Source organism: Empidonax traillii, unplaced genomic scaffold (assembly GCF_003031625.1).
Source record: "Empidonax traillii isolate 1590-97213 ecotype Southwest subspecies unplaced genomic scaffold, ASM303162v1 scaffold597:size822913, whole genome shotgun sequence".
Lineage (NCBI taxonomy): Eukaryota > Metazoa > Chordata > Aves > Passeriformes > Tyrannidae > Empidonax > Empidonax traillii.
The window spans coordinates 260,733-282,055 of record NW_020955790.1 but is presented as its reverse complement, the minus strand read 5'-3'; the positions used below and the strand labels follow the sequence as shown (position 1 = coordinate 282,055).

The 21,323-nt window shown below is 38.3% G+C and overlaps 1 protein-coding gene across 2 annotated transcripts in view; it reads left to right on the top strand.

Annotated features, from left to right (window-relative positions):
• The window catches only part of CAP2 (cyclase associated actin cytoskeleton regulatory protein 2), a 66,519-nt gene that overhangs the window by 16,056 nt on the left and 29,140 nt on the right, over positions 1–21,323 (top strand). For both annotated transcript variants that reach the window (XM_027898457.1, XM_027898458.1), the window contains exon 4: positions 15,930–16,007. In XM_027898457.1, the coding sequence (XP_027754258.1) occupies positions 15,930–16,007 (78 nt within the window). The remainder of the gene's footprint in view (positions 1–15,929; positions 16,008–21,323) is intronic.

Here is a 21,323-nt window from a genome sequence, read left to right as displayed (position 1 = left end):
TCCTAGTAGGTCCATGCCACCAGGCCTTTCTCTGTACATTTCCCAGTGGATTGCAGCTGCTGCTCCATGTAACGAACACTGTAGCAAGAAACACGTGCAGTCCTACAGCCTACTGGGATTCATGTTGCAAGGCCAAATAAATATTCTTCAAGGCAGCCAAAGCAACTAGCCTGCTCACAGAGCAGGATGACTGAATTATTCTGTGATCTGTGGTTTTTTTTCTGTAGTGTTATGTGTTCTTGTTTGTAGGGCAGAGTTTCTGACCTAGTTAGGCCTAGGAAACAGGAGGGAGTAAGGAGACAGAGAATTCAAGAGGATCTTTGTGTTTCAAAGAAAATGCTGCACTTTCTTTTTATTTGAAAAATCCTAAACAATTATACTATAAGCTATAATGTATGTACTTTATTCTTCAGAGAAATTAGGGAAAATTAATAAATGGGGGGTGGGAGGGGAAGAGGAGGAATTATCAAGCTGACTGAGCAGAGGATTGCTCCCTGGAAAGGATCAGTTCCAGCTTGGTTATTGCATTCATTAGACATCATTATTTTGCAGTTGATTTTTCAACAGTTTAGATCTGAGTGATCCAGAAATAGCCTTAGTACCAACACAAAACACGGAAAAGTATTGCATTTAACATTCTAAATGACTAAAACCTTTTTAATATGCACTATCTGTAAATGTTTAAATCAGTAAGTGTTTTAATTTATGCATTTGTCACTATTTGGTACTCATAATTGAGTCCATATAAAAGATTATTAATAATTTATCTGCCAGGTCTGTGAATAGTCCCTAGCATATTGTTGATGATAGTGTAATGCAAGCTGTGATAAAGGAGTATTTGTTAGGACTATGAGCTTAGACATTATATTAGCTTTCCTTACATAAAGAAACCGGTGATTCTGATTGCAGCTTACTAAATATTCTGAAATCTTAGATTCTGCATTTACAACATGGAGCAGACTGTGGTTGCCTTATGCTCATGCTTATCACTGAAGCAACATCTGTGCTTTACCTTAACAAGTGGAACAAGGAGTATTTTTCTTCTGGGTGTCTTATAGACCACGTGTCCCTCAGCATTATACTTGCAGCTGCTGTCTCTCACATAATAAGCTGAAGGGAAGGTTGTATTTTATTTCAAAAAACACCTGTTGCCTTGAAAAACCTCACATACCTGACAGACCAGAATGGTAATATGAGAGAAAGAGAGACTTCATATTATGCTAAAGAAATTAGGGATTTAACATGATGTGTTTTGTGCTGATTGCCATAATGATTGTGTGGTTTGTGTTCCTGGCAAAAGGAAAAATACAGATGCAACTAATATCTGTTGGGGAGCCTCATTCCAATTTTTCAGCATGCTGTAGTCTAAATAGTCTATTGAAAGAGAACAAAATGAAATAATAAAAGAAGAACTAATAGCTAGCTCCTGGCTTTTTTAAACACAGCAGCACAGTGGATCTTACAAAGATCAATTTATCAGAGTTCTGCTTAGACTCAATCTCGAGAGCAGCGTATTTCTCATTCAAATTACAGTACATGCGGTGGCAAATCTCTGAGGTCAACTGTATCGAAGAAATGAACCACTTTTTAAAAGACAGAGAGAATGGCTAGGGTTTTTACATAGTCTATTTAGAACAAATTACCTAAACAGCTGAGATACTATCCCTGTCCTGTCACTGGGGAATAAAGGTCCAGTGTATATATGGATATTTCTGTGAAATACAAAGTCTCCTACAGGCATAGATGTTATGGAACCACTTTCTGCTGTTCATATCACAACTAATAGAGCATGTGAAGTCAGTGACTAACATTTAGTGTGGCCAGGACTGCTACCAACCAGGTGTCTTTAGCCTGACATACCGGTGAGAGGAAGCTGTCACCAACTTTAAGGTTATAACAGCCCTGAATCTGACTCACCGTATGTGCCAACACAGAACCGCTCTTCTGTCAAAATGAGGGAAATTCAAAATCAGTAGAAAACGGTTTTCTTCTGCCCAGCTGAGAGGACAGTCTCATTGCTTTGCCCACCTGCATCCAGCACTGCAGAAAATGTGCCGAGGATGACGAAGAGCTGCTTGTGGAAGACATGGTCTACCTTCAGATTGTGTCCCAGTGAGGAAGCTGGTCAGGCAGGTTTGATGGGCTCTTCTCCTTGTCAAAACAAAACAAGCAAGATTTTAGAAGGCCAAGGAGTGGGGTTTTGTGATGCGTTTATTATGAGCTTCTTCATGTTGTTTTTGTTTAAGTGATAACTCAAGTGGTGAAATACTTTGGCTTGAGTTTGAATAGTGTTACCAGATCAGACATCACGATAAGAAGAGAATGTACTAGTTCTACAAGAGAGGGATAGATAATGTTACATTTCCATATTTTAGTATTTTATGTGGGACAGAGCAAAGCATAATTTCAGCCTTCTGTCAAATGCAGAAGCTAATACTTGCTTTTTTTTTTTTTAATTGTTTATTTGTAAAAACCTTTTAACCTATCAACCCCACCAGTTGAAAGAACAGATTGTCTGTGTGATTCAGTTATGTTCCCTCTTCTCTCATCCAAGCTATTTAGCTTGGAATGGAAAACTTTAAAAAATATGGATGTCTTTTTCCTCCTCTCTTCCATCAACTTGCAGCTGCTGAAATGCAGAGCTCAGAGAGGCAACCACCTTGGAGCATTCAGAAATGAAATGGCTGTTGGAAGAGAGTTGAGATGCAACTCATTACATGTATGTCTACATGAACAAGGTAGCATGAAGAAGCAATTCATAGCACCTTATCCAATCTCCAGTTTTTTTTCTGTACATGCACTGATTTCTTATCATGATGAGCAGAGAAAGCAATATTCACCCCACAAACTTTGGTCTTATGCATGTACCCACAGAATTTCTTTTCCTTATCTATTACATGACAGCAATGACATTCTTCCCTCCTTCTTCCAGGTATAGTCCATGGAAGTATAAACAGACAGCTGAAAGCAGGAGATATCTTTTATGAGGTATATATGCACTTTGCAAAGTGCTGCTCCAGTTTGGCCTATCGATGAAGTTAAAAAATCCTAGCTTCCTCCTTTTTTTTTGCAAAGAGTAGTTATGACACGTGAAATAGCTGCATGGTGCCTTTTCATGTGAGAGATGTTGAAGAATTAGTCAATGACATTCATAGCCCCAAACTCTGAACAGGATGTGCTGCTGTCTGTGCTACGCTAAAAAAAACCCCACTTTTGCACTTTATCTTAGCTAATCTAAACGCAGACTATCAAACCCATTATTTGACTGATTCCTCATTAACAAGGCAATTTGCTTACAGGGCAACAGAATGCACAAGTGTGCTCTCGTGTTCATCCTTTGTGCTCAGAGGCTGTGTGGTTTTAGGCATTGTGTTGAAAGTTGAATTAGAGCTCAGAGAGGAGGATGATGTCAACATGCCCAGAGAGAAGCTTGCTGTCAGGCTGCCTTTGCTTTTCTGTGAGAGGTATTTTCTGCTACATGAAATAAACACCAAACCAAGTAGCTACTGCAGGACTGGGAAAAAACATATGACAATACATAAAAAAAGGATAAAAAGGCAAACGTTTTTTACAGCATACAAAGTGCAGTCAGCTGAAAGAAAGAGACTAAGCGTAGAAAACGGTAGTGCTGTCCAACAAAAGTGAAAAATAACATAATCAGACAAAAAAAGCAGCCTTGGAAATCTATCGGTATTAAAGTTGATTTTGTAATGCTAATTCAGCTCTATATGTACTATGAAATACTTCATAACCTAAGCAATACAGAATGTTCACTTTAATAGGACAAGAAAGGTGGAAATGCTGTATGCACAATGTGGCCAGGTGCCTAACCCAGAAAAAAGTAACATTTTTAGGAGTTTTACAACCTTTGATTGCTGCCTTCCAAAGGACTAGTACTGGTGTGGTCTAGGGGTTGAATCTGGCTTTCAAAACAGGCAGGATTTATTGGGTCAGGCGTAATGGGTGTGCAGGACATGGTTGCACCTGTCTGACTGTAAGACACCTGATTGGGAATGAAGATGGCTCCTTATCCTGAGAAACCTGTCCATTGTAAGTCTAAAATGACACCCCCTGAAAGAGTGGGAGTTTTTCCATTAATTTTGATGGGAGCTGGATCAGTTTCTTGACACTGACATTGCAGTAAATACCACTTGCTTTTCCTATTGTTTAAATAGACAAGGAGGAGACAAAAGTCAAACAGACAGTATTGAAAAATACATGCCACGGTGGCCAGCACTGGGCATTTAGTTGTGTATTGCTGGCATAAGAAACATGCACCTATAAATTTAGGAAGGTGGTGGTGGGAATATATAACGAGAACATTCCATATGGCATTTTCTCACTCAGAAACATAAGAAATCAGAAACACAAACACTCAGTGCTATCAAGAGTTCTTCATAACCTGTTTTCATGGGGCTTCTTTGCATATGGAGAAGTTCCTGACTAAACCTGTAAATAGTTGATTCTAAAGTAGTGCAGTTGATCTTTTAGACCAAGGTATAAAATAGTTGCCCCTTAAAAGCAGGGTTTATATCTCTGTGTGATTACCCTGTGCAATGGCATTTTCTGATTTCCTAAGGATACCAGAAAAGGTATTAGAATGAGTTATGTGGGAAACCTTGTATGCAGTGAGAAACCAAAGAAAAACCCATCATGTTTGTCCAAGAAAATGTTAGATAACTTGCTCATATGGAAAAAAATTCTGATTGTGAGAGGCTCTTTAACTGACCACATAAATTCAGAATAATAGATTTAAGGTCCATGTTTTACCAAATCATTTAATTAACAATTGCAGCAGTTAATCAAGGCATACATTATATTTTCAACCATTTGAAGACGAAATCAGAACTGATCATATGCTGTAGCTCATGCTAGTTTTGCTATCCTCTAAATTTTTTCATTGAAGACTTTTAAGAGGAAATGTGAGTCAACTGGCAGGAAACCACTTTTTCTTGGTGGTTTTCCAGGAGAAGTAGGTATAGACTAGAGGCATAATTGTCCCACAAGTTGAAAGCCACTGCATCAGCTTAACCAAAAATCATAAAGTGATAAAATTACATGGCTAAATGAGCTAGCTAAATGTCAGATTGCTTTAGTGTGTGGACCAGCTGCACTCACAGCCTCAAGTACAGTGTGAGAGTGTCTCCACCGACCTGCTGCAAAGCCATTGCATAGGACAACTGCTAGTGTAAAGTCAGGAGAATCTTGGGAGGGAGGACTGGAGACATGGAGTTGGCAAAGATCCAGGGTCCACGAGGAAGCCTTGATAAGGTAAAGGGACCTTTACTTTTTTCTCTGGTTCGAAACAGTCCAGGGTGTAGAGGGCATAGGTGGCAGTCATCTCCGGCACTTGGCCTTGGAACGGTGAGGTATGTGGTTCTCACAGCCGTAATTTTTAGTGAACCACTGGCAAGTTACACTGTCTTCATCCACCAGAAAAAAATAAAGCAGAGGAGTTGTAAAACCAAGAAAAGATCGTCAGAAAAACCAAGACAGTATTCTTACAATTGTCATCAGCATGAACCTCTTGTGACTGAAAATTCTTTTTACTGGTGCTCTCTGCTTATTTCTCTTGTGAGGAATTATGGTTTTTCAAATTGGAGTAGTAACATTATATAAATCCATTTATTTCAAGCTGAGAGATATACACCCATGAATGCTTCCCCTCCTTCCCCCCCTTTTTTTTTCTGTTTTGGGACACACATCTCACATGCTTGATTGATGTCATTTGTTGCTACAGGCTATGAACAAATCTTTTATTAATTTTCAGTGTCATTCTTTCTGAAGAGCACGTGTACAATCTTTTCACTCATCTGCCTCCCCATCCCTGACCTGCTTTTATTTTACTAGTTGGTGGTTGCAACTGTTTTGAGTGTATAGAAATGCTGGGCTTGGAAACTGAGAAGGCCGTTCATTGTAGTCAGCAAAAAACCAAACAATGAGCTCAGAATCTGGCTCTTCAGTCAGTTTCTAGTAAAAAGGAGTTCAGTGAATAATGAGAATTAAGCCACAAGGGAAACCAATGTGCGGTTTGAATGTTGTTTTAGATAAGCTGGGAGTGCTGTCAGGAGTGATGAGGGTATAATGTGGCCACAAATGTGCATTGCCTCTTTTTATCCCGTATGAATTGCATAATCAATATGGTCACATTTCTGAATATTGAAGAGTCCATTAGGATAGATTAAACCATGTCACTGTCACTGCTAACTTCTTTTAGTCTATTGACATCTGTAAATTGAATTATATATTTCCACAATTAATCTGAACTGCAAAGCAGTTTAAGTATTGCTACATAGTTTCAAAAGTTTAATTGTATTTTTTATTCTAAATCCCAGATTTAGAATAATAAAAATGAAATAATGAAAAGATTCATTAAGGATTTTTATGTAGATCTCTGAGGCTGAAATATTTCTTCCTTGTTACTTTAATACATGTTCTGTTTGAAAAAACACCAAAGTTCAGATCTGCTTTTTAATCACATCACTGTGTACCGTAGGTAAGCACCTTGCCTATCAGAGGGGCTGAGGCTCCCTCTCCAAGTACACATAGGCTTTTGATATTTAACACCTCTGAAAAGGAAAATATGGTTCAGGTGGGAAGAAATATTAAATATTATAGATGTCTGAGGTTTAAGTTTTGAACTTACTTCCATGTTAGCAAATTTTGGTTGGGGCCTGGGATTCTTCCAAGGTGATAAAAGTGGAAGTGAATTTACAAGGAGACAGGTTCTGGCACTTTAAGCCTTTGAGTTACATGCAATTTGGTATTTGTCCCCCAGAGAAAGTCAAGAAATCTATTCCTCAGTAGGCTGCTCAGTGAACACTGCTTGAAGAATATTTTGGAAGTGATACCTCAGCAAGTGCTGTAACCTTTTTAATTTACAGAGATACGCATCTGAACTACTTGGAACTTGTATGTATTAAACCAGGGACACACGAATGACATCCTAAAGCCTGTGAAATCATAAATTTCTGAAATTTCCTCAACATGGATTTGGACTTTCGGGGGGTATGGAGTGGGGCTGCAGCCAGTGCAGCAAATGGGTGTTTGTACAGATCACAGTAGACCTGCAGGTCCCCGATATCTTTGTGGTTGTCTGATGTGCTGGTTTACAGAATATGTTCCACGTAGGTTTGCTTCTCCTCAGGGAAATGAAGTCTTTCCACAGATTGTTCCTCAACACAGGCAGCCAGGGCCTCCAAAGAATTCTGACCTCAGATGTCCACGGGGATAAAAAAAAAGGAACCTGAACTTTAAAACTGTTGATGTTTATAATAACCAAAGCTTGGAGTTCATTCTTCAGTACATGGTGTGTGGTTCCTGTTTATTTAAAGAAGTAATGCACACTTTCAGAGATACAGACTGTAGTTCCAAGTAATAGTAGAAACTAGAAAATTTGGAAGTGTGTGAAACTTTAATGTACCACACTTACTGTTCTTCAGTGAAATACTGAATTGGGCTGGTTTTCCTTTCACATCTCTCATTGAGAAACCTGTTTGCTTTTTTACGCTAGTCAGCACGAAGAGCTCTAAGAGCTCTCTCAGGAAGACTGTGGTAAGCTTCCACAAATGCCTGTGCAGGTTGGGGTGCTGCTGCTATCCCTAATACTGATCACAAAAAAAATTTACATGTTGTTATTGCATAATCTTTGACATGTGATACAAAGAGTACTCACATAATGGTGTTAGTTACCTTTATTCCCATTGGAAAAGCCAACAATAGTGACCTAATATAGATTTTAGGGATGTTTCCTCTGCACTGTAGAAAAGCAATTTGTTCTTTTGGTGTTTTTATGTTTGTTTTTAAAATGTTTGGCTCTTTTTATCAGTCATTTGTTTCTATGATTATCACTGATTACACATCATAAGGCAGAAAATATCATCACAAATTCCTGCACAGCTGACAAGCAATTTTGGGGATGTCCAGTTTATAGATAAGCACCAGGGACTAGGTGCTTAGATCTAGACAAGGTGTTGCAATGTGCCAATAGCATCTTTTACTTCTACTGACGTTGAGGCTTTTAAATGTAGATCCATGACTGTGTGCTGTGCAGTGGGACAGCTTTGAAATCTCTTAGCAGGCGACTGACACTTCTCAGAAGACAGCAGTCTGCAATGTAAATGGCAAACTTGAATTCTTGAACGTTTTCAAAACTGTTCAGAAAAGAGAGGTATTGAAAAAAAGCCCCACCACTTTAGTCTATAAATAGGCATCTTCATTAATGTGGGGACTATTTATTTTTGCATACAGTTCTCAGTATTTTTCTATGCTGAATCTTCTGGAATCCCTAACTTTCACCACTTGAAGTCTGGTCTTGGAACTTCCATGCAAAAGTGGAAATGAACAGAGGTCAAAAGAGTTGCAGATTTTTGGCTGTTGAAAAACAGATTCATTAAGAGTTTGTGAATCTGGAAGACAAAAAAAAAGCAGCCTGAGCTTTAGGAGAGCATCAGCTGGTCAACAGCTTTGATCTGGACTTGTTCTTCCTCTCTAATGGATGGCAAAGGTTATTTGAGACATTTTTGGTGAATACGATATCCTATTGCTTCACTTGGCAATAATAAGTAGCCACAATGGCCCTAAAGCCAAATATTTATATCTATTTGAAACAGTGACAGATTAATTGACTGCTTCTGCTACCAATATTAATAATTAATTATTTAACAAAGCTGATATTTTTAACAGTATTTATTAGGTTTTGAAGTTAACAGTCCCCTGAGATCAAACAGAGAAATGTACATCATTCAAAACAGAAAGAGTTTAGATGAAATTCTGGAACACTGGCAAAAGATGCAGAACCCGTTTACCCAAGGCAATAATATTGCAATTAATGTAAAAACAACTTTTGTGCCTTTAAATATCCCTTTACTCCAAGACATCTGTCCAGTTCATGTTTCGTGTGGAGAAGTAAAATGGCAGTAACAATTTGCCCCAAACAATTCTATCCACCTGTCTTACATCATTAGCACTGAAAGGTCAGTGAATGACCAGTATGGTTCGAGCTCCACCCGAAGTAAAAACTCTGAGTGGTTCAAGTCAAACTCACTAAAAGGTAAAGTTAATGAACCTAGATACAGATGCTACTCTTAAATAACAAATAAGTAATGTTGACTAGCACTGTGCAGAGTTACATGACACAGTGTTTAATAAACTGGCAGATATAAGCATCTAGAGAGACCAGCGCTATACAATTGATAGCATTGACTGGTACTGTAAAGGCAGTAGCACTGCTGAGAAATTTTAACAAAAATTCCCTAATATAGACATTGCCATGAAGGTTAAAAAACACTTAACCCCCCCCCCCGGCAATAGAGGACAGCTGATTGGTGGTAGTCAAATGTATCTCTCTGAAAATAGAAAATATCTGGAGTGGCTTCTGGCTCTATCAAAATCAGTGGCAAATCTCCCTCTGACTTAAAATTTAACTTGAATTTCAAGCCTGTTTTCTGTTAAGAGAAAGGTGACAGGTTTTTTCTTTCTTTCCTTTTCCAGTATAAAAAGTTCTCTGGAGAACTGCCACTGACTATTCAGCTCTTGGTCCAGCTTTTAAAAAAACTCTATCAGCCAATTAGGTGTACAAAATAAATAGTGTCACTTCAGCAGGCCTGGACAGTTTCTACGGCAGCCCCATATTTAATCTAAACTCCATTCTATTTCCATTTCTTTCCTCTCCCTTCAAGCCACCAGCCACTTCACCACCTCACTTTGAAGAGGCTTTTGAAAGCAGAATGGAAAAGATAAACTGTTTCTCTTCCTCTGGCAGTGCTGTTCCTTTTAGAGAAATGCTGGGGTCTTTGCTCAAAACAGGGAAGCTCCATCTGTAGTTGTCATTTGCTGTCAGTCATTATGTCTTTTGCTAGACACAAAGGACCCAGAATTATTTCTGCATAAACTGCATTTAGAACTCTGGATCACTAAATCCCAGATCTTTTCCCTCATGTCCTCTTTACTGTTTTGTTTCAGAATAAAGACATTAAGTATATTTTGAAAATCAAAAATATATAGAGAACTGTATTTTGATTTGCAAATTATCACTGTTAAAATTAGCATGTGTGTGTATATATATATATATATATATGCAGTTGTTTAGTATTCTCCAACAACAGAAGTCTGATGGATTCTGATATTTACATTGTGCTTTTCAGTGCTATGACTCTGAGGAAATATAGTATTAAATGCAATAACATTTGACAAATTTAATATTATAAGGTCAATAGGGTAATTTTCATGACTGTCATAAGGAAATCCCATGTTTGTTTCTCTTACTTCTATTTAGTTTTATTATGTTTTCCAAATACTGAATTTACATGTAACTTGAGATTTGAATGCTTGTGCCTGTTTGTTCTTGTAGTTTCCAAGCTGTTGTCACATAAATAATATTTATATTTTTTGCTGCTTGGATACCATAGTGATGGTCAACTTAGATTGAACAGAACATTTAAAATGAGATTCAGATCCTAAAATCACATCTGCTCTGGAGAGCTGCAGTTTGCCAAAGCAAACAGGTAGTTTAAGCTTCAGGTTCAGTGCATCTACATCTACTCAATCTGAAACAGTGCAAGTCTGGATGGAATCTGAGCTCGTGCTCCTTCAAACAGGTCAGAAGCATGGTCTTCATTGGACATCTCTCACAGAGCCTCTGGCAATTTTTCAAGCAGTGGCTTCTGGGAAATATCAGAAGTCGGCATTGTATTGTGACAGAGAAGGTTAAACCAGTTGCTACTGAAAAGATGATTTGTAACTAAGTATGATTCCTCCATTAACTTCTGGAGGCTTAACTGGGAAGAGGCCTGTCTATGCTGCTGCTGCTGCAGTGGTGACAGAGGGGTCACTGCCACAGATTTCCATAGGCATGGAATTGGGCTGTCATGGCATACATGTCGGACTTTGGCCCTTCCAGCCATATCAGTCACCTAAGTCACCTGTCAAACACACATGAGGTAAAGGATTAAGATGCCTTATTCCCCAATTTACTGGTGGGGAAATTGAGGTGGTGTATGGAACGCCACGGGGTCCTGGCATTCAGGTCCAAGGTCACATCCATCTCCTCCAGCCTCTGGAACAAACTTCTAAAAGCAGAGTAGGAAATGCTTTAATGAACTTGCTTCCTTCAAAATATTCACCTCATCTGAGAAATCTGTTTGATGATTGATGTGTCCATGCATAATACCAAGAATGCCATAAGGATTACCCAGAGCTTTCAGATGTTAGTTATCTGTTGCTCCAAAATATGCCCATTTTTGTCTGCAGACAGATGTGTGCGAGTTTGTGGTCTACTCTACTCTGATAAATTTGCTCATGATTCCTCTGCATTTTTGACACTCAGGCTTCATTACTGTAAATCAGTGTAACTGAATGAGTTTCAGCTGATTTGTTCTGTGGCAGTCTTTTGGCTGAGCTGCACAAGTTGTTGAGAAAAATCCCGCCTGCTCCATTTTCACTCATTAGTGAGTATGGGGGTCTAATGAAAGAACCATCTCCCTCTAAAAGTGTAGTGCTGTCTGCTGAGTTACACAGCCTGCCTGCTAGGCAGAAGGAGGTGGCAATAAAGTGTCACGTTTCAAAGACTGCAAGAAAGAACTGGTATGGTGATAGACTGAACTAATGCATTCTTAATGAGAAGAAGCTCTTCTATTACTTTGATGGGATGCATGGAAAGAACTACTTCATGCTCAGTGAAACTCCGAAGGCTGTTTTTAAAGCTGTTGCAGAAAGAAGGAAGTAACTGTGGCAGAAGTCTTATAAAGTTCTTCTTGTAAAATGCAGATACTGTGCTAGCATGATCCTTTGATTAAGATTTAAATTCAGAAGTGAGAGATGTGACTGCTCTGATCCCTACACAGTTATAAGCTTTTTGGACTGGATAAATTTTGAGCATACAGCACAAGCCTTGCAATCAATATCTAGTCCACTGACCACTGAATGTTTTCAACATCCAATAAATTTTGGATAATAAAAAAAAAAAAAAGGCAAAAAGCCACTCTTTAAACATACCACATGTAACTTAAAAGAATGTTACCATTGGCTTGGGTGCCTTCAATAGCAGAATATTTCTTAAAGACAGCTCCCAGACATTCTGAGAAAGTGGCCTTGGCCACACTTTGCAGTAGTGGAGAAGGAGTCATACAAGTCTGGAGGAAGAGTGCATCCTGATTCCATATCCAACAATAGCTTTCACATCTGTCAGACAAGCAAGACACGTGTATGAGACATACTCAAGGAATGCCAGTCTTTTAGGAACATCAGTGTGTATCATCCAACAGTCTTATCTCCAGCTCGGACCGAATTCCAGTACTTCATCAGAAAGAGATGAACAATCAGACAAGAAGCCAATTGTTACTTAATACTCTGAGTGGAGAAAAAATTCCTGTTTGGCCTCCTTGAGTGACCACTGGGATCACAAATGCATGTGTTTAATGCAGTGCAAACAAAGTGCCAGACACATTTTTCAAAACTTAATTAATGTTACAGCTCAGTATATGTTCAAGAACTCAATAAGCAATCTTAACTTTTGATATCTAAGGACTTTTTGTTTATGTTTGTTGTCTGTTTGATCAACATTTAGAGCTCTCTCTTAAAATAATTTTGCCTCTTTATAGGAATTTGGAAGGTCCCTTCTGAACTTCACTTTTTGGATTGTTGGAAAGCTTCTAAATTTGAGACTATGTTTACTCATGGCCCAGTTTTTAGACCTTTTCTTCATTCTGTATTATTTGTGTTGTCTATGAGAAAGAATCCTCATATTCCTCAGCCACTCTGTTGCTAAGCAAAACAAGTGAAACTGAAAATTTGTTTTTGTGTGACAGATACTCATTGCTCTAAACATCCAAGTAGGTTGTCTCTGCATCAATTCTGATTTAAGCTCATCATTTTTAACACAGGTGAATAATGCTTTGTACAGAATTCCAGAGGAGGTTCTCTCCAATAGTGCCTACACTTCTGTAGCTCTACTGAAAATACTTTGCCACATCCATTGCAGAACTGTATAAGCTCTTTGCACAAAGCCCCCTTCCTGGCTTTTACACTTGTATTTTCCAGTCTTCAACGTTTCCAATTAATCAGTTCCATGTTTACACCTAGAATTATGCATTTTTTTAAAGGGGCAGTAAGGAGGACTGCTAAATTTTATCCAGTTCAAATTATCTGTGCCAACAAAATCGTCTTACCCTTCTCAAGTGATGAGTGAGTCCTTCTTGACTGTGTTAAAACCTCCTAACTTTGTGTTTCCTATGAATTTTATGAGTGCACACCTAATTCTTGCTGTTAGGATACTAATAACCATTTTGATTGCCCCTAAAGTAATCTCTGAGAAACACAACAAGCAACTTTCCTGTAATATACCCTATTATTGCCTCTGTTTATCCAGCTTCTTATCCAACTGAATAATTTTAATACTAATTGGCATCACTGCCATTCAAAGTATGAGTTTTCTATGAGAACAATAAGCATTTTCTATGATATCTAAATATACTAGATATGATACATTATCCTTGTCTAAGAAAGAAAGTAATGATTTTAACCACAGATAATCTCATTGTAATTTCTCCCATTTTTATTTTCATATATGTTTTTAATCACTTGTTTCAAATCTGATTTCAATGTTCATGGTCCTGAGGTCAAACTAACAGTCATGATATTACTTGACATACATTCCCCCCACTCCTCTTGGGCATATTTGCCCCATCCATCATTGCATATTTCTGTCATCTAGTATCATCTCCAAATGATATATATTTAAAATCTTTTCTACTTGTTCTTCCATCTGTCGGTGTCTTCAGTACTCCAGAAAAAAGATAATATGAACCCAATGATTTTGTCACACTAAGCTACATATATTTGAGTTCCCTTTCAGATGATCTAATTCCTATTGTTTTATCATCATTATCCTTTCAGTATCTTTTTGTGTACATCAGTTCCTTGAAATTGGGGAAAAACATTTATTCAACAAGTAAGCTGTACATCAAGAATAATGTAGACATGCCCAGCTTACCCTTCAGATCAGTGTCATGGCCTTACTTCATTGTTTTATTTCTTTATTGTTCCAGTAGTTAAAAACAATATGCCTTTGTTTTACTTTTCTGTGCAAGGTACAGTTCAATAAGACCTTTACCCATCATTCCTTTGCTTGTGTATGTTATAATGCATGCAAAAGAGTTCTCCTTTATAATCAAGGCTTCTCATTCTTTGGATGTTTTGTATCTATTCTTAGTATGTTGCTTTAGTTATTATTCCTTCAGAGACTCTAGCCCTTTCCTACAATTTCTCCCTCCTGCCCAGCTCCATTCTTAATGTAAATCCATCCTTTACTGCATTCAAATCACTGAGTTCCTCAGGTCAATCGTGTTCTTTCACTGATTTTTCTATTTTATAAAACTTTGCCTTGTACCAAGCCTTAGCTATAGATTTATTTTTGTCCATCGTGCAAATTAAGAAGCTCCGAATTCATTCATAATCACTTCTTCCTCAGGAACATCAGTTTTTGCTCAGCTGTTCTGCAAGGTTCTTCTCACACACTCACAAACTGCACCCCCCCCCCCAAGCCTAAAATAACCCACACCTTGTTGTTGGGTGAATTTCTGTACCAAAAAGTCAGTCATCTGAAATGTCTAAGAATATCGAAACCTTGCTATTATTGATGGTATTTATGTCTCTGTCTGGAAAATTTAAGTCTCCTATGCTCATAAAAGTTCCCTTATTATTTATTTCTCTGTCTATTTATAGAGATGATTAGACCCTTCCAACTCTCAGCCTGTCAGACCGTATTATCCCCTTCTCTCAAATACTGTCCAAGTTAGGTCTCTTTTACCATCTTCCATGTACTGATTTTCTTCCTAACAGATCATGTTTTATTCATGGCATCACATTTTAAGATGAATAAACACAATTTGGCTGTTTTACTTTGCTACAACTTCAAATTTCCTGACTTTTATGTATTTTAAGTTGCATCCATATAGGCCTGTATATAAAATTTCCTTGTTTTCTTTTTACATTGAAAAAACCCCAAAGGAAAAACAGCATGAGCTTCCCCACCCTTTCACAAAGTGGTTTTAAATGTACCTATTCATATTAGATTAACTTAACAGCATTTGGTTTGGTTTGATCTTTATTTAGCAATATACACTAGTTATGAATAGTTCTTTTCTATACCAGTAATGCTTTCTCATCATCAGTGCTCATCTGCCTGGATGAGGCACAGGGGATACTGAAATTCTGATTCTAATCAGAATGTACAGCATTCAGAATGTAAAATGTGTAGGGTTCAAATAAACAAAAAAGACCAGAAACTTGAACAGTAGGGAGTACCCAGGAGTATAGAGATTTACCTCCCATCCCCACTGGTAGCACGTGAACATGCTGTACCCAAATTCTAGAGTTCTGTGAGGGAAAATTGCCCAAAAACCTTCAGCCACAGTCTCTCGTAGCCATCAATCTTAGAGTCTGCCTGCAGATGACAGGCAAGGAATTAATTACAGCATAGTCCCTCAGCAAATGTGCCAAGCTCAACTCCTCCTGAACAACATTACAGCCTAAGTTCCAGTTCAACAGAAAGTTTGCAGGTTGCTGTTTGCAGTGGTAATAAGTTCTTACCGTGCACTTGGGTATAAGCATCACCATTAAAATGCCTCGACATACTCTGAAGTGTTAAAATTAAGTCTTTCTGTGACTAATCTTAGAAATTATAACCAAAAGTCTACATATCAACTCATTTTATTTCCTATCTGAGGAAGATAGGGAACTTAACCTTAGATGGAAAGAAAAAATTTATAGCTAAGCCAGTACTGTAATACATTACTTTCAGTCAACTCTGCTGTGATTTAGATGAGGAGCAGCAAGAAAGATTTGAGCTGTCACGCTTGACTCTGAGCTGCCAAGAAGAAGCATTGAGGTTACAGGCTAAGGTTTAATTTATATTCCTCCTTTTGTTACAGGCAGAGATGGTACGTGCTGCTTTCCAAGCGCAGAGATCTTTCCTGGTGTTAGCATCTCAGTGTCAAGAGCCTCAAGAGGTAAGGAAAGTGACCTAGAGCTTCAAGAGGCAGTGTATTTAAAAGCCTGTATTCCCATATGTTACCAAGCCCTGCATGTGCTTTTATTTGTTATGTTATTTATACAGTGCACTTAGAGGCTTGCTTTCACTTTTATAAGCACGGTAATAATCAGAAAGCCATGGTTCAGGGTTAAGAACCTTTTCTGTACTAATACATGTAAGATCATTAAAGAAAGCAAAGGAAGGTTTCCACTCTGTGGCTGTAAGTGGGATCAGTGTTTCTCTGGAAACTGGAAGTGCCATGGAATAGAATGGCTTTTTGCTAGCCCCCCAGGGATGCTCTATGACAGACATTAAAGTCAGGGTATAAGCTAGTGAGAGAAAAATCGATACTGGCCTGTAGACTCAGTATTCTCCAAGCTGAAGTCCAGGTTAGGCCAATTCTGGAAGGAAAGCAAAGCATTTTGTCAAGAAAATTAAAGAAAAAAAAAAAAAACAAAACAACCACTTTTATCAAGTTGATTTATGTACTTATTTTAGTGGCAACTATTTAAATCCTCCCCTCACAACTAGAAAGCTCAGGAAAGCTGTGGAGTTGTTATGATATCTCATCTGTAGTTCCTAGAGGGCACAGGGCCAGTAGCACTGTATCATTCCTGGCAATAGCAATCATGTAGCCCTTCTGTGGGACCACCCTCAAGTTTTTTTTCTTGGAGTATGCAGAGAATGAAGTCTTCACTTGCACAGTCTCTCCATGGCCTTCAGTTCAGCCTTTTTCCACTAGCTCCCCACCACAAAATGCATTAAACTCCCTATTTTCAGATCAGAACTCTCTGCACGTGATATAAATGATTGATTTTTTTTTTGATGTTACTATTGTTCTTAGAGACACAAATTAAAAGTTTTTCTAATCAGTATGTCTTAATGGCAAGGGTACTCAAGGCAATGAAAAAAAGCAGAGATATTCCAGGCGAGACTTCAGATTTAGAGTTCCAAGCAAGAAGGGATCGGTTGTTTTTCCAGCCGTCCCTGATCTGAGAGAGTAAAAGTGGGTCATGACTCACGGAGAACAGGCAAAATTCCCATTGGTACAGGCCTCAAGCAGTCATTTATATTGGCTGTGAATACAACTGGACCCAGTGGCCCACAAAACTCTTCATGCTCATAGGTAAAATATTCCCCAGTGAACAGTTTCCAATAATGTAATGCGATGTTCTGAAGTGGTGGGATTGTCCCAGCTCTGGTTTGAGTAAAGGCTGTAGGTCACGGCTTGGCCTACTGTGTTGATGTGCTATCAGTGTGATTTTCTCAGCTTTTCCAGTAAGAATGGCAATGGATGCTCTCTACTCTTACCTTTACAACTTTCTGACCACAAGTCAAGGCTCTGAGATTTTTTTCAGCTGTGAAGTTTGGAAATTTCATCTAAAAATGGCAATAAAACAAGCTAAAAAAAAAAAAAAGGAATAGATATAAAAAGAGATTTTGCAGCAATCCAGAATGACAGTTACAGAAACATTAAGAAAAGCACCAAATAATAAAAACCTTGTCATAAACATCACCAGAGCTGGCCACGTGTATCCTTAAGTCTTAGTTGCACATTATCGGTCTTGCATAGATTTCTGCATCTTGTTGAACTCAATTCTATCATTTATGTATCTTTTAGCATTGAGGAAATACCACATGATATGTGTGTACAAATCATTCCAATAGTCCAGGAATAGTACAGGCTAAAGTTTCTTAGTGAGAACTTAAGTGTTTTTCTTAAAAACTATTAGGTACATATCTTTTATAGGCATTCAAACACATATTGTTCATTCTTTTTCTCCTCTTTGCATATATTTCTTGCACAGATACATTCAATTACAATGTGGTCAGACCTGAAAATAATTGAAGGCTGCCTATCCTTTACAAATTGAACATTTTTTTTCCCACTGCAGAGAGTGATGGTTCTTGGCATCAGGCTTTTTAGATGTCCGTGTCAATGACGAAAAATAGCCCATTGTAAAGCCAGATTGGTTAACCATTTTGAAAAAGCTGGTTACCACCAGCTAACCAGGAGAAGGAAAGAAGTAGGGGTCCTCCCCCCTGCTCCCCAGGACCTTATTGATGTGATGTCATCTGGGCTCTGGTTGTATTTATAGCCTAGAGCCACGCAGTCAGTGTGGAATCCAAACAGGAAAGCTAATCATTAGTATATCAGAATGCACAGGGTAGAGAAAAGCAAATGAAGATGACAGCATATCTATAAATGCAAGAGAAAAGAGAGTAATTCTGTCATTCAGCTGTCTAGACTGTTTGCTTTATAATGTAAAGCTGTGAATGAGCCAGCGAGTTGCGATTATGGCATAGGAGCTTTGTAGACATTCAGAGACAGCGGTGTGGAGACTGAGGGGATTTACTGAGTTCCTGTCATGTTGGGATGTCATACACGGTGCCTTAAAAAAAAAAAAAAAAAAAAAAAGAGGGAGAGGAAAATGCACTGGAAAAATAAATTAGCTCAGCTCTTGCAGCTTACAAACTAATGAATAAGGAGTCCAAACAAAAAGAAAGTTCCTATATGTATAATAATCCTTGAATTTTTTTTTTTTGTGCTCAGCAAAGAGGGAAGTGTATATCGCACAAAAAGCAGGATTTTTTCCTATGAAAATGTTGAAGCCCTAGTATTCATTTAGCTCTCTGACTCCTGCTATGAGTCACTAGCAAGCATTTTCAAACAGTTAGGCTTGCTAAAAGTTGCTTTTGCAGAGTTTTGCTTCTTGCTAATATCGCTGATATTTTTTTCATCTGGAATCCGTTGCAGTGCACAGCCTTTATTATCTGTATCTGTGAAAATAGTAGGAGCTGGGAAGGTAATTCCAGCTGGCATACCAATCTAGCATCAACTGCAATAAATTACTTCGTAGGGAGCATGTTCTGTTACTTTTTATGGTCATGTTCTATATTTGTATGTGCAGTGGAAGAGATCACATGACAAAATCACCAGTTGATACTCCTGTTTGTGTATGTCTCAGCTAATGGCTGCTGCATAGAGGCTCATTCAACAAGATGGTTTTTTTCAGTTCATCCACTTATTAGAAAATATTATCTGACGCCAAACTTCAAACATTAAAATAAAAACATGTCTATTATAAATAGTAAAAGAGAGTATAGAGCACAAAGAAGATGGAGAAGGGAAAATAAATTAGAATATTGCTATGATCTGTGAGAAGTCATTAGAAAAGCTATTTTGAGACTGCATGCTTACATATTGCTTGGGCAATTCGGAAGACAGGTTTTAACATAAACCCTCACAAAACATTCTGAAATAGTTTGGATCTGAATTTTGAATCTGAATTTTCTATGCCCCATAGTCTAAGCAAAACACAATTCTGATGAAAGCAATTTTTTTTATTTCATTGTATAATAATTTTAAAAGTTACTAGTGCTCCTGAGCAAGTTTATCTGCTTAACGATGTTTTCTAATTTATGATCATGAATAATAACTTATGAGATTGCTGCTTAAAGTCACTGCATTTAATTCTTTGTGAATGGTGACTCAAATACTGTCTTCTCTTTAAGAGTTGTTTCATTCCACTTTAAAAGTTCAAACAATTTTAAGAGTTGCTTTGAGGGAATGAGGGATCCATTGTTCCTATGCTGGGAGCAAGTTATTGAGATAAATATTTTTGTGAATCAATATAAGCATAAGCAGCACGAGCATGCCCGTGGTAAGAAGTACTACAAACAGATTTAAATGGCAGATGCAGTGCAGACTATAAATGATTACGTAATTTCTCTTTAAAAAAAATGCTGAGTTCATAGGACTGCCAAAGCTCATGGATTTAATTACTAACATTCTGCAGACAAACATTCCAGTTAAATACCTGGCTTAAATAACCAGATTCTGAACACAGGTAGGAGGAGAGGGGTGGGGAAAAAAAAAAAGAGATAAAGGACAGCTTTCCCTTTTTTTCCTAGAAAAGGGACACCCCTCCCCACAGAAACCCAAGAAACTGTATTTGAAGTTAGACTTAGATCCATGAGTACAAATCCTTCAGTCTTTACTTTTTATAGACAACCAAAAAAAAAAAATATTGTAGCATTAAAATAGTTGTGGCAACAATCTTTGAATAAAGGAGTTATTCTCAGAACTTTTATGTAGAAATCAAAGATGAAGATTTAGAGTTCCCTACTCTGTCAGTGTAGGATTGCTCATTTTCTTCTCTCTTCTATTTTAAAGTACTTCAATAACAGGACTCCTGGGACTCCTTATGCTGCATCCTAGCAGGATTTATTTTCTAATTACCTTGACTTTCTTATGTTATTCCATTTCCCCCTACCTTTTATCATACTTACTGGGATGACCCTTACTGTTTTCCAAAAGTATGAACAGCAAGGTACTCCTCACCTTGTTAATTTGTTACTGTCTTATGCAAAAGAGCTCGAGCTGAGTTTTGCTGCCTTTCTGTCAGCTGACTGATTGCTGCAAACGTGCTCCTCTGTATCTAGAAATAGCCTGAGGAAGAATTTGCTTCAGTCCTTTTAAGGTCCTCGGGTCCCAAACTCACAGAAAGTGCCCAGAGTGACATGGACAGAACCTGAGATTTCTGACCTTGCGAGGGAACCCCCTTACCCCGCTCCTGTTCTCTGAAATCTTGCCAAACTGTTGACATGTTTCTGTTATCAGCAAGCCCACAACTGCATGTGGTCACAGCCCCAGTGATGAACCAACAGTTTCCAGTCACCTTGCAGCGTTCATAGGCTCATTTTTGGATATTGTTGCAAACTCTTACTCAGTGTCAGGTCCAGATAGCCCCTGGCACCTGTTATCTCATAATTTTGTCTCGAAATCACTCATCTGTCTTTAATCAGCCTCAAGCTCATTGTATTTTCAGGTCACAGAATTGTTTAGGTTGGAAAAGATCTGTAAGATCAAGTCCAATCATAAACTTAACACTGCCAACTCCACCCCTAAGCCATGTCCCTAAGCACCACATCTGCATGTCTTTTAATCAAGGGATGGTGACTCAGCCACTTCCCTGGGGAGTGTGTTCCAGTGCTTGACAACCATTTCAGGGAAGAAATCTTTTCTAAGATCCAGTCTAAACCTCCCCTGGTTCGACTTGAGGCCATTTCCTTTTCTCCTGTCACTTATTACCCAGGAGTAGAAACTGACCCCCACCTCACCCCAGCCTCCTTTCAGGTAGTTGTAGAGACTGATAAGGTACCCCCCCCCGCCCCGAGTCTCCTTCACTCCAAGCTAAACAACCCCAGCTCCCTCAGCCAGTTCTCAAAGCACTTACTCTCTAGACCTTTCACCAGCTTCGTTGCCCTTCTCTGCACCTGCTCCAGCACC